The 12,867-nt window shown below is 53.8% G+C and overlaps 1 protein-coding gene across 1 annotated transcript in view; it reads left to right on the forward strand.

Annotated features, from left to right (window-relative positions):
* The window catches only part of GALNT16 (polypeptide N-acetylgalactosaminyltransferase 16), a 79,829-nt gene extending 68,617 nt beyond the window's left edge, over positions 1–11,212 (forward strand). Inside the window, exons 11-15 of the mRNA XM_028508024.2 lie at positions 244–336; positions 1,729–1,812; positions 5,379–5,520; positions 6,197–6,319; positions 9,806–11,212. Coding sequence (XP_028363825.1) covers positions 244–336; positions 1,729–1,812; positions 5,379–5,520; positions 6,197–6,319; positions 9,806–9,943 — 580 coding nt within the window. The 3' untranslated portion in view covers positions 9,944–11,212. The remainder of the gene's footprint in view (positions 1–243; positions 337–1,728; positions 1,813–5,378; positions 5,521–6,196; positions 6,320–9,805) is intronic.
* Positions 11,213–12,867: the final 1,655 nt, after the last annotated feature.

Below are 12,867 nucleotides of genomic sequence, written 5' to 3' on the forward strand. Positions count from 1 at the left end.
TGGAACGGACTCCTGGGAGTAGAGCGTCAGAGGGCTACGTACTTACAAAGTTGATGGATACTGACAGATTGTTCTCCAAAAAGACTGTGCTCATGTATGCCACCCCAATCAGTCTTGTTTTGCATACACTCCTGAGATTTCCATCTCTCCGTGTTCTCGTCAATGCGCAGAGCTGATCTTAATCCTACCGCTACCTCTGTTTCAGCCTTGGTGACTTTCTTTTGCTCCTTCCTCTCCTTTTAGGAATACGAAGCGCACTGCAGAGGTTTGGATGGACGAATATAAGCAATATTACTACGAAGCCCGTCCCTCGGCCATTGGGAAGGCCTTCGGCAGGTGGGCCCCTCCCGCAGCCCTCTTTGCCTCCCTCCACCCACTTAGCACCGCCTTAGCCAGAATATGAAATGGGCTTGCACGCACTCATGGTCTCCTTAGTAACTGAGCCCTACCTGCTGGGCTCTTGGGGCCCATTCCGTATGCAGTGCAGAGACAGACACTGGTCCTTGAAGGGGGTGCAACCCCGTGGGGAGAAATAACCAGAGAGGGCTCGTTTATGGAAAAGAGCTTCTGCTCACAAGCTGCCTGCAGGGAGAGGGACCTCTGTGGGAGGACTTAGGGAGGAACTGTCTGCAGAAAACACTTAGGGTCTTGCCTCCACCCCCAGTTGCTCCCAGTCTGTGTGCTGTTAGGCTATTTTCCTATTTCTCACTGTTATGACTACAGTGTAGTTAAGCATTTCCAAAATTCAGATTGGTTGCAAAGTCAATTTAGTGGGTTGCAACCAGCATTTTTTTTAAATGATGGGGAATGAGAACACTAGAGATTAGTGCAGAACAGAAGAGAAAATAGTAGCTGATTGCTGTGAAGGGTAATACTGTTTTTGTAAAACTCTCGTTTTAGTTATATGTGTATGTGTGTCTACCTAAGTGTGTGCCTGGGTAAACTCGACCACAATGTAAGGTGTATTTATCTCTTATTCAAGGTTGTGGTCAGGAAAGTTTAAAATTGTTATTAGTGATCATCAGTGAATCTCCCTCTATTTACTTACATCTATCCCTTAAAATAAAAAGAATTTTAACACTGACTATTTGTTTCAGTGATTAGCTAAAATTTGCTGGGCACTTATGTCCCTTAGTTTATTTGAGCCTCACAAAAACCTCCTGAGGTAGGTGGTTATGTCTTCAGTTTACTGGGGGAGAAACTGAGGCTCAGAGAGGAGGTGAGGGCGCCTGTCAGTGGCCATTATGGTCAGTGTAGCTGAGGCAGGTGAGGAGACCGAACTGCGGCGTCCGCTGACACGTCAGAGGCTCTGATTCGCTAAGATTCCTGAAAGACCTTAAAGCCTGTTCCTCTTGTTGTTAGACTGTCTGCTAAACCACAGTGCACAAAAGGAAAACTTGAGTTCATTAAGGCTCTGTTCTCTGTGGAAACAAGGACCTAGGCTAACTGAGGGTTTGTGTGAGGCTAGCTGAGGGCTCCAGGGGTGAGGAAAGTGAAACAGCGCCCCCTGCAGGCTGGGCCGATCCTGAAAAGTGAGCAGGAATTTGAGGAGAGGAATTGCCAGAAGGCTTGGATGAACTTGCAGGTCTGAGAGTGACTCCTAGAGGGGGCTAAGGCTGGGAACCAGCCTCCTGGCTCTGGCTTGCTCAGGTGGGGCCTCTGCCCGTCCTCCCCGGGGCTTCCTCCCAAACCCACTGGCCAGAGCCTGAATCAGGCCTCCTCTTTCAGCGTGGCCACAAGGGTCGAGCAGAGAAAGAAGATGAACTGCAAGTCCTTCCGCTGGTACTTGGAAAATGTCTACCCAGAGCTCACGTGAGTACAGCCCTCTGCCCGTGCATCTGGCCTGGGAGGGGGCTGGCAGCCTGGGGGACCCCTTACCCCAGGATCTCTCCATCCCAGGAAGCCTGGCTCTTCCTAGCTGTCAGTGTGTATCTTCTTGTGACGGCTTTGAGGAAAGCAGGAGGGCATTACCAGGAGTTAAGCATGATCTGTGGTAGGAACCAAATTTTTAACAGGCTGGGTCTTCGTGCCAGAAATAGACATTGTCCCCTCAGGAAAACAACACTGCACTTTGTAGCTACGGCCACAGAAGTCATCATCCCCTTTGACTCTGTTCTCTCCCTTCTGGGAGTTTATTCTAAGGAAATGAAGCAACTGAAGCAAAACACTGTTGACAAACAAGTAGATGTTCACTGTAGGCTCGGCTGCTGGGAGAAAACCAAGAAACCACCAATGGTGGAGGCTGGGTTTCACGAATCATGATGCACCATTCTAAACAAACATTCTGTGCCCATTCATATTGTCATCGTAAAGGCTGTGGAAGAGCATGGGGGCATTTGCTGTTGCAAATGCAGAAGTAACCTGCAGATGGCGGTGTGTGCGAGTGTGTGTGTGTGTGTGTGTGTGTGTGTGCGTGTGTGTGTGTGCTGAAGGGGACTGTGTGTGACTGGCTGTGATGGCTGGGTGGGCTGGAGAGGATTTTTCCTTCTTTTGAAATCCTTTTGATGGTTTTGGCTACATGCACAGGGCTCACTTCCTCACCTCCTTCAGGTCTTTCTCACAGGTGCCCTTCTCAGGGCGACCTGAGGACGCTGATCTGCAGACCACCCCACCCCCAGCATCCTGGCGTTGGGTTTTCCTGTTGCCCTTATTATCACCTAGCGTACACCCGGCCGGTTAATTTGGGGGCCATCTCCCCGTACTTGAGAGTAAGCTCCGTGAGGGTAGAGGTGTTCATCTGTTTTGTTCACTGTTTTTTTCTTCAGCTCCAAACATAGTGCCTGTCACAAAATGAGCTCTCAATAAATATTTCTGACTGAATAAATTGCACAGTCAATAAGCCTCAGTAATAACTTTGCAATTAGCATTCTTCCTTCTCTGGCTGTCACTCTGGGGAGCAGGCTATCCCGCTGTGGCCAGTTTTCTCCCGCAGATGCTGCCATGACTTTCCAGAACACTCCACCCCTTAGGGCTTGCCTGTCTTTGAGCAGCAGATTTGGTTTTTGGAAAACATCAGTGGTTGCATTATAGCCAAGACCGGGGACAAACTAGACTAGCCTGGATAACATAACTCCAGGTCTCAACTTCAGTACGATAAGACTGAAGCAAGTCACGAACATAAACTGATTCTGGGAGCAGTTCCTGAGGAATTCCAGAACAGTTCGAGCAATGGCAGCATCCTAAGAGGGAAGTTGGCAGCCTGGGTAACCCCAGGCTCCCTGGATGACAGCTGTGAAGGGGAGAACACTGACTTATGGGAGTATAATAAATGAACAGCTTCCTCAAGTGACCACTGCTAAGGGGATGCTGTCATTCCGATGTGTCATCTCTGAGGGGAAAGTTCATTTCCTTACATTCTGTCCAAGTTCACACAACATTTGTATGGAGCCATAGACTCTAGGCCTTGGGCAGGAGCTGGAAAGCCTGGGGGAGGTGTTGGGAGAGGGGGGATAGAGGATGTGCCCTTCCTGTCCTCCCCAGTCCCCACTCAGAGTGTCCCACATCATTCCCTGAGGACCAGAAAGTATGTCATAACTGTCAGAAACCTAGATTGATTGATCCGAAGGCAGGAGAGTGGATGAAACCAGCGATGTTAAATGAGGAACATAAGTCAACTTCCATTTGTTCTGTCACTGTGTGGAAGTTTATTTACTGATTTTTAAAGATTTTTATGTATTTATTTTTAGAGAGAGGGGGAGGGACTCGGCCCGCAACCGAGGCCTGTGCCCTGACTGGGGATCAAACCAGTTACCTTTTGGTCCATGCGGCAATGCCCAACCCACTGAGCCATACCAGTCAAGGCGACTGTGTGAAAGTTTTAAAAAAGTGGTTTATTGCTGTTAAGAGAAGCCACACACCTCATTTATACCCAGTTGACTCCTTCCCAGTCCACTCATTCATGGATTCATGGTGTACCTCAGTTCTCAGGGTGAGGGCCAGAGGTTAGAAAGGAGATCAGTTGGCCCAAATGATACCAACTTTCTCCCAAACAGGGGATCCTAATAGCTGGCCCACCTTACTGCTTGAGGCTCTGTGAGAACGGGTTGGTTCTGGGGTTCTGGGGGCTTCCAACCAGCTCTGAGGAAGGAAGACCTGGTTTGGCTGAGATCCTGCGGCATGTCTACATCGAAGAATGCCAGAAGTATTCTGATGCCCCCGCCCCTGCCCAAGTTCTCTTACTGACGGAGGTAGCAGGAAACGGAGAAGGTTAGGCACACGGCCAGACTGGGTCCCCATCCCCCGCGCCGTGGGGCCACAGTCCCTGAGCGCGTATACAAACCTGCGTCTGCTGGGGCTGGCTGCCTCCTTAGGTTTATTGCCCATGGGGTCAGACGCTGTGTCTTACGTCAGTGTGTGTGTGTTCACGCACATTTTGCTGCGCATGCCAAGCGATTTCGTATGGTATTTTGACATGCCTGTTTGACTTAACGGTGTGTTCTGAATGCTTTCCCACATTACCAGCTGGTCTTTCACAGTCACGTGTAATGGCTACGGGGCTTCCGCCTGACAGATGAATCACAGCGCGCTTCGCCCACCCCGTCGGATGTCTAGGAATTCCCAGTGTTCTCATATCATCAACAACCCTGAGATGAATATTTTTAGACTAAACCTCTGCACACATCTGTAATTATTGCCGTAGGATATTAAGCTCCCTGAAGTGGGACGGTGAGGTCAAAGGTGTGCACGTTTTAAGGCCTTTGCTACCTAGTAATAATAATAACACATTGCCTTCCAGAAAAGTTAGGCTAATTTATGCTTTCACCATAGGATATGATGCTAACTATATATATTTGTGTGCATACATTAAATATATATTCTTTTATATATAAAGTGTATTTTATATGTAAGTAAATATGTAAATACACATTATATACATACATAGTAAACAAACAGTGCTAACCCACTAATATGATTCTTTAATTGTTAGGGAGATTGAACACATTTTCATGTTTGTGCATTTTAAATTTTCCTCTTCCAAGTGACCCCTCCCCGTCATTCTGAGACTGCTCATTGAGCCCACATTCGGGTGCCAGCCGCTCCCCAGGCTCTCCTCTTTCTGTGCTGGGGAGTCCTGGGTTTCTGGCCCAGGCTCTCTCCCCACCAGAGGCCTCTCAGACCCAGCCTCCAGGCTAGTCCCTGGGGCTCCTGGAGCTGCCCATAACCCACTGGGGCCCAGGGCTGTCTTCCCAGAGGAATCCCTGGTCCCTTTCCCCTCTTCTCCCCCGCCTTGCTAGCTGTGCCTGCCCCCCAGTGTTCCTCCCCGCTCCCCACTGCCCGAGGCCTTGGTGCCCAGGGAGCTGCCTGCAGCTGCCCTCTAGGTGAGTATGAGTAAGGCTGAGATGGGCAGAACACGAGCCTGACCTCGCCTTTCCTCTCAGGGTCCCGGTGAAGGAAGCACTCCCCGGCATCATTAAGCAGGGGGTTAACTGCTTAGAGTCCCAAGGCCAGGACACTGCTGGTAACTTCCTGCTGGGAGTGGGGATCTGCAGAGGGTCTGCCAAGAACCCCCCAGCGCCCCAGGTAAGCTGCTCAGGTCCTGGAGTGGGGTGTGGGGCTTTCCTCTGCTCCTCCTCTCTCCGCCTGCACTCTCCACAGACTCACTTTCCCAGGAGCCTTGCCAGCTGTCCCCTCCCACCCTGCTCCTTGGGTCTGCTCCTGTCACATTCCCATTTCCCTTCCAGCCTGTGACCTGGCTGCCCTCTGTGCACCACCCACTTTCTCCTTAATGAGGGAGAGGCGCTGCCCAACAGCGCCCAGCTCTCTCCTGGGATGCAGCTGTGGTCAGCCAATGTGACGGGCGCAGGGCGTCCAGGACTCTTGTATGTGCATGTGTGTGTAAAACATGAGTGTCAATGCACCACATCAAGACAGGAGCCGGTCATGGAGCCCCCGTCACGGATAGGCTTCCTGCCTACCCTGGTCCGTGCCCCGTCTTTCACCCCCACCCCAGCATCCCTCGGTACATTCTCCATCGCCCTCTAGCCAGCTCCTGCCAAGCTCCCCCAATATTTTATTATGAAAAATTTCAAATATATAGAAAAGTTGAAAGAACTGTACAGTGAATACCCATGCACCCACCCCTATTGGTAGAATATGTTACCAAAATACACAGTATATTTGCCTTATCACCTGTCCACCCATCTGTCCATCCATGGCTGTGCTTTTGGACTCAGCCTTTCTGGTCCCTGCCCTGCAGGCATGGCTGTTCAGTGACCATCTCATCCAGCAGCAGGGGAAGTGCCTGACCGCCACCTCTACCTCCGTCTCCCCTGGGTCCCCGGTCGCACTACAGGCGTGCAACCCGAGAGAAGGCAGGCAGGTAAGCCTCCTTGTCCCTGGGCGCTGGATGGCCAGTAGCCCCAGGAGGACAGAGTGGGGATGGCAACCCCTGGCAGGGGAGCCACAGGCTGAGACATACAGACTCAAGCCCTCCAGCATGAGGAGCTGTGCAGGCCTAAGTCATTATCAAGGTCAAGTGTATGGTTTTACTCATGAGGAAGTCCTTCGGGTACATATTTGCTAAGTGTCTGTCCTGCCAACCTGTGAGGTGAGTGAGGGCAACAGCTATTTGTCTTGTTAATACTGTCCCTGCCTGTGACAGCCACCACAGCCAAAACGAGTGTTAGTTTCACCGGGAGCCCACACTAGGACTTTCACATGGGTCATCTCATCTACCCCTCCCAGTGACCCTGTGACACAGGCTCTAGTACTAGCCCCATTTCGCAGGTCATAAGACCAAGGCTCCCTAAATTTAAGAGATGTATGTTAGGTCACACAGCTGGGATGGGGTGGGACTGGGATTAAAGGCTAGGTAAGTGTGATCCCGGACCCACAGTCCTATCCCAGCACATAGTAGACGCTCAGTAAGTATTTCTTGACTGCTGGCTGGCTGGGGAAACCGAAATCCAGACACAGTGACTTCCAAGCTGTCATGCCAGCCTCATGTGACCACTGCTTTTTCCATTTGTCAAACACATTCTCTCTCCCTGTCTCCACTAATCTGGGGGTTCAGGTCAGGCCCACTTGTTGAGGAAGAAGCTGATGGTCCTAGCGAAGAAGTTACTTGCTTAGAGGACATAGGAGCCAGGGACATAGCCTGGCTCCCTCGTCTATCACTCCCTAAGTGGCTGGGAGGGCCACCCCTCTGCTTAGGAACTGGGACACAAAGGCCAGAGGTCTGCTCCAGCTCTTTCTCTGCCTGCCCCTCCTGGGTAGCCTATGTCTGACTCCTGCCAGCCTGTGGGGCAGTGCACGGGGCAAGGGGCTGGCTGCTTGGCTGTCTGATTCAGCCTGCAGGGTTCTCCTCTCACCCTGTCCTGTTTGGCTGGGTCAGCTCTTTAGGAATGACTGGCAGTTTGCCATTCCGCCTGGAAAAGCAGCCCAATCCCCTCCTTGCTGGGTCTGAGAGATCTGTGTGCCGTGGCCTGCTTGCTGGGCCCACCAGACGTTTCTGAAGCACTCTCAGGCTGGAGGGGTGCAGCTGGTCCTATTCCCTGCCAAGGCTGCTCACGCCTTACCCTGCAGTGAGCGGGTCCTGAGGCCCCCTTCCTAGAGCATGGAACTCTCTGAGTGTCAAGTCCTAGGCCCATTCTCACACCCTCCTTGTCTTTTATTTTTTTAAACTGATTTTTTAGAGAGAGAGAGGAACATTTGTTTGTTGTTCCACTTATTCATGCATTCGTTGGTTGCCTCCTATATGTGCCCTGACTGGGGATTGAACCTGCAACCTTGGCATATTGGGATGACACTCCAAATCAATTGAGCTATCCAGCCAGGGCCTCCCTCCTTGTTGAGGCTGGAGCTGGGAAATAGCTCCCAGGGCAGCCACTGTGCAAATACTTCCCTGGGGCTAAAGCATCGTTTTTCCCCTTTGTGCTGACCCAGCCTTGCCTCCACTCATTCTGCTCCTGCAGGTTCTGCCAGGCCCCCAGTAGCACCCTGGGCAGCTGGGCCCCCTCCCCCAGGTGGACAGGATGACAGTCTCTCCTACTGCCAGCACCTTCTCCAACCTTGGCCTTCCTTCTTGGTTCCCTTTGTTCCCTTGGTGTCCAAGGTCACCTGGGGGTCAGACACCCAGGAGGTCCCCTGTGCATTTCGAGCCGGTGTGATGGAGTCAGCAAGTCCCAGCTCGGTCACCCCCCTCACCTCTCTAAACCTCAGTACTCTCATTGTAAAATGAGTGTCTTCCTCCCCTGCCTGCCTCACAAGGAGTCTGCAAGAAGCAAGACTGTGGAGATGGGACAGTCCTGTGAGGGGACTCTGTTTCTCTGGCCAGGCCCAGAACTGAGTGGCCAGGGCTTTGGGGAGGCCCTGAGACTGTACCTAATGGTACTGGTAAGAAGTGGGAATCCTGTGACTGGGAGAACTCCTCCTAATGATTAGGTCATCCATTCACTCATCCGTGCATTCATTCTTCATAAAACAAAACTGCATTGGGTGCCTACTCGTGCCAGGGAATGTGCAAATCACATTGGCCGCAGGGATGAAAGGACATGATCCAGCAAGGCTCAGCTGGGCAGAGTATGGCCAGCCCTTCCCAGGAGGTCAGACCAGAAAACCACAGGCAATAGGATGCTGTGAGTTTCAGAGGGACTAAAGGCCCTCTCCCACCCACTACCCCTGACCTTTAGGCCAGGGACTGCCCCTACTGTGCTGGGGCCACATGGACCAGAGGGGCTGGTTCTCAACCCCAAGCCCCATAGCACTGTGTTCCCAAGGGGGATTCAGACTCTGACACCCCGTCTTCCACCCTGTATGCACATCCCAAGTTGGTTCCCTTCTCTGCCCATCCCATGGCCCCCTGCAGCCCTGGACCCAAAGCTGCATATGGTTCACCTCCCTTCTAGCTGCTCCAAAAAAACACGGCCCCTACCCTTCTGAGCCCTCCGAGCCCTCTGGACCCCATCCACATGGTCACGAGTGCGCCCCGCTCCTTAGGGAAGACGAAGTGGATATGGGAAGAGGGCAGGTGGATGCACGGGAGGGAAATAGGAAAGAAGCCAAAAATAGACTAAGCATCCAAACCACACTTCATCCTCCACCCAGGCATTTCCACAGTGTTCTACCGGAACAACTCTCCTTCCCCTTGTCACACCTGGGGAAGGGGAGGCGCCAGGAGGTGAAGGCACTGACCTGGGCACCCCTTCATGACTGTTATAGGGGACTCAAGCACCCCCACCAGCCCACTGGCCTCACTCTTCCTCTCCACCGAGATAGCGGCCGGTTCCCACTAAGGGGTGTAGGTAACTGGCTGCACAGCGATAGGCCAGGGACGCGGCTTTGAGCTGCAGGAAGAACCCTTGTCCGAAGGAGTCAAAGATGCACCTGTCCAGAAACCCAACTCCAGTGTCTCTAGAAAGCTGGTGGGGAAGACCAGGCAGGACTCAGGTGAACTGAGATAAAAGTCCATTTACAGTGGAGAGCAACCCCTTGGCCCCCACCAGCTGATGCCACAAAAGACACTGAGCCCTGTCTGAATGGAAGCTGGAAATGCATTTTTATGTGGTGATGAAGCCAAATTTTAAGTTAACACTGTGCAGGCCAAATGCATTTCTGCATTCAATCTAGACAGTAACTCCATGCCAAACTACAGAACGGGAGTGCACTGGGGGGCATGGGCCTAGAGTGTGTGTCCTGGGGGGCGGGGTGTGGCTCTTATGTAAGGGACACACAGATTGTAAATGGGGGTGGGCGGGGGCATCCTAGGTGTATGCAGGGCCACTTACACACATGTGCAATGAAGGTATGGGCATTATTATTTTTAATCAGTTTCCTCATTTGCTTCCTTCCCTGCTTCTCCCCGCAGAGATGGAGGAGAAAAGCCTCCTTCATCCAGCATTCAGTCAGCGGCCTCTGCCTGGAGGCCAAGCCCGCCCAGCTGCTGACCAGCAAGTGCCAGGCTGACGCCCCGGCCCAGCAGTGGCAGCTGCTGCCTCACACATGACGGTGGCCCTGGGGCCTCTGCTACCTTTTGCATGAGACTTTGGGACTGGAAGGGGGCTAGGGTGGGGGAGTATAAAGCGGGCCGTTTCCATCTCCTCACATTTCTGCCAGAACCATCAGCAAACACCCCTGCCGTGAGACACCATTCCCCAAAGCTTGTACAGCGGGGCGCGGGGGCATGCCCGATGCCCTGGCTGCCGACCCGCCCTCACCCCAGGACAGAAGAAGCCCAGAATGCTGGACTGCTGCTGGGCAGACACTGGGCAAGTGCTCTCGCCCTTGGTCCCATCCCTTCTGCCTCCTGGGGACCCTCCCCTTGTTGTTTGGGGAGAACAAGGACAAAAGCCCAGACAGGGTCCCCACTGTGTCACAGGGCTTGCTTCTGGAATCAGGCATGGGGAAAGAATACAGGCAGTGTGGAGGGAGAGCCTGAGGCTGGGAGGAGAGGGGCAGCCTTTGGGGCAGACAGAGAACCAGGAGGGGGTGAGAAGCTCCGTGGCCTGTCCCAGGCAGGTGCTGGGTTGGGCGTGGGAGGGATGGGATCTGTGGGGAAGGATGGGTGATTTGTAGGAGGACATGGATGGAAAAGCAGCACATCACCCAAAGAGTGGGTCTCTTCCCAGGGACCTAATGCTCCCGCACTGCACCAGCCCTGGGGCTCTGTGCCTCTAGTCCTATGCTCTGGCCTTCTTAGCAAGAGGCTGCAGGGCGATCTTCAGGACAAGCCTTGGGACACAGTTTACTACACAGACCCCACTTCTGTTCGGCCATGTGTCAGGACAAAACCTCTCCCTCGGGCCTTAGTGACCTGCAGGTGCCCTGTCCCCCTGCCTGGACCCACCACGAGGACGGTGTAAGGACAGGTGGCCGCCATGCACCACTGAGCTGCCCTGTCCTCATGCGTGGTTTTTGACAACTGCTTTCTCAAAAGTTGTTGCCTCTGTAAATACCGCCTTACGGAACCAGGTGGCCCGTAAGAACAGGACCACCTTTCTGGAGCATGGGCATTCCCTCAGTCCCTGGGGAGTAAGTCGTCCCGGCTAAGCCTCCTCCTCACCCCTCCCCGCTACAGGAGGGAGGCCCTCAGGGGTCAGTCAGTGCAGTGGGATGGAGGCTGGCTGGTGGCTCCCGGTTATGTAGAGACGTCCCAGTTACTTCTCACAGCCACTGGGCCTTCCCTCCCCCTCAGCCCCAATGGCCTGGTCTTGGAGCCACTTCTGTTATTTCCCGTGTTCCTCTTCTCCCACCGCCCTGGCTCAGGCAGTGTGATCTTGGGCAAAAGACTGCTGGTACGAAGACCCCTAGGGGGTCCCCTTCCCAAAGAAAACCAGCCTGAGACCCCTCAGGAATTTATGGATTCTGGAGGGCCTAGGAATCTCCTGAAATTGTCCCCGCAAATAGTGCATGAGTGTGCATATATGCATTTTCCTGGAGAGAGGGTCTGTGGATTTTCCCCGCTGCCTGCAGAGGTCCTTGATCCCCAAAGGGTCTGGACCCCTGCTCTGGATTGGAGCTACCACCCACCTGAGCTGCTACGCCCCGTCTCCCTCCCTGGTGTGCCTAAACTGCTGTTGCCTGCTCCCTCCACGAAGCCCTTGGGGCCAGGAGCGAAGGGTCCTTGGACCGCAGCACCCCACCTGGAGGGTCCTCAGAGATACCCTCTCACCTCCTGGCTCTCACTGGTGTCCTCTTGGTAGTGCCCCTGTGTCCCAGCGTGCACCCCGCTGCCGACCCGGCACCCTGCGTGCCCCCTGCGTGCACCCTGTGGGCTCACCGGCCACACTTGGGGGCCACACTTCTCCCGTCCTCTGTTGTGATGTTTCATCTACCGCCATCTCCGCGGTGCGTGTCCACCCTGGTGGGCAGTGTGGACTTTGGGGATGGGGGGCGGGGGCTTCGCTTGAATGTAAGAGGACTGCTGCTCAGAGAGCCTTAGAGAGGCCCCTCCCTCCCCGTGGTCAGACCAGGCGCGGCCCTTGTCAGCTGTCCTCCGTGGGACTCAGCCCTGTTCTGTTTTTGCTTTTCCTCTTCTTGACCAAAGCATGTGCCACTAGCTGTCCTCGAGGACCTCGTCTTTATGAAACACACACCTGAAATAAAACCACTTCTCACACATACACCTGCACCAGCGTCTTCCTTTCTGACTCCAGAATCGAGCCCTTCGGCACCACCCTCCCGGCCTCGCAGGGAAGGTGGGGCCTCTATTCTGTAAAAGTGAAACTGAACATGCTCACGTCTAACCCCCTCCTGCACCTGAGAGCTTGCTCCTTGACCTACGTGCCCCATGGTACCCTGGGGATCCCCGGACGACAGGCTGGCTGTACTGGGGAGAGCCAGCAGGTGGCCCTGCCGCCGAGGCTGGCTGGGACCAGAGCCCAGGCTCCTGTGGCCTCACGGAGGGACACTGCCTGGGGCTTCGAAATGGAGACAAGGGGGCTTCTCCAAATGCTCGCCTTTGCCGACACTCTCCTTCCCCGGTCCCGCTGAACTACACTTCGCCTCCACTGCACAAGAAGGCGGTGGTAAAATGCAGGTGGGACCATCGTCCTGGGTAGAAACAGTAAAGTAGTTGCAGAAAGAGTCCCACCAGCCTAGCTTTGTTTGATGGGGTAGCAGGTGCTCTGCCTAATGTTTCCATGGAAACCAGTGGAAAGCCCCTCCATTTCTGTAATTGGAAGTTGAACCTACCCAGGTAGAAATAAACACTTCGGTGCACTTAGGAACTGTAGTGGGCAGGCCAGTGCAAGACTAAACCTCTCCTGAACACAGCCGTTTCTGCCCCCGTGCCCACCTTGTCTCAGGGCTGCTCACCTGGATTCCCCAGCGCTCAGGACCCCAGGCTGGATGGGCCTGGAGCAAAGTGCTGGCGGGTGACGGTTCCAAACGCGCAGTGTGACTGCAGAGCCCAGCTTGGGCCAAGCTGAG

Source organism: Phyllostomus discolor, chromosome 1 (assembly GCF_004126475.2).
Source record: "Phyllostomus discolor isolate MPI-MPIP mPhyDis1 chromosome 1, mPhyDis1.pri.v3, whole genome shotgun sequence".
NCBI lineage: Eukaryota > Metazoa > Chordata > Mammalia > Chiroptera > Phyllostomidae > Phyllostomus > Phyllostomus discolor.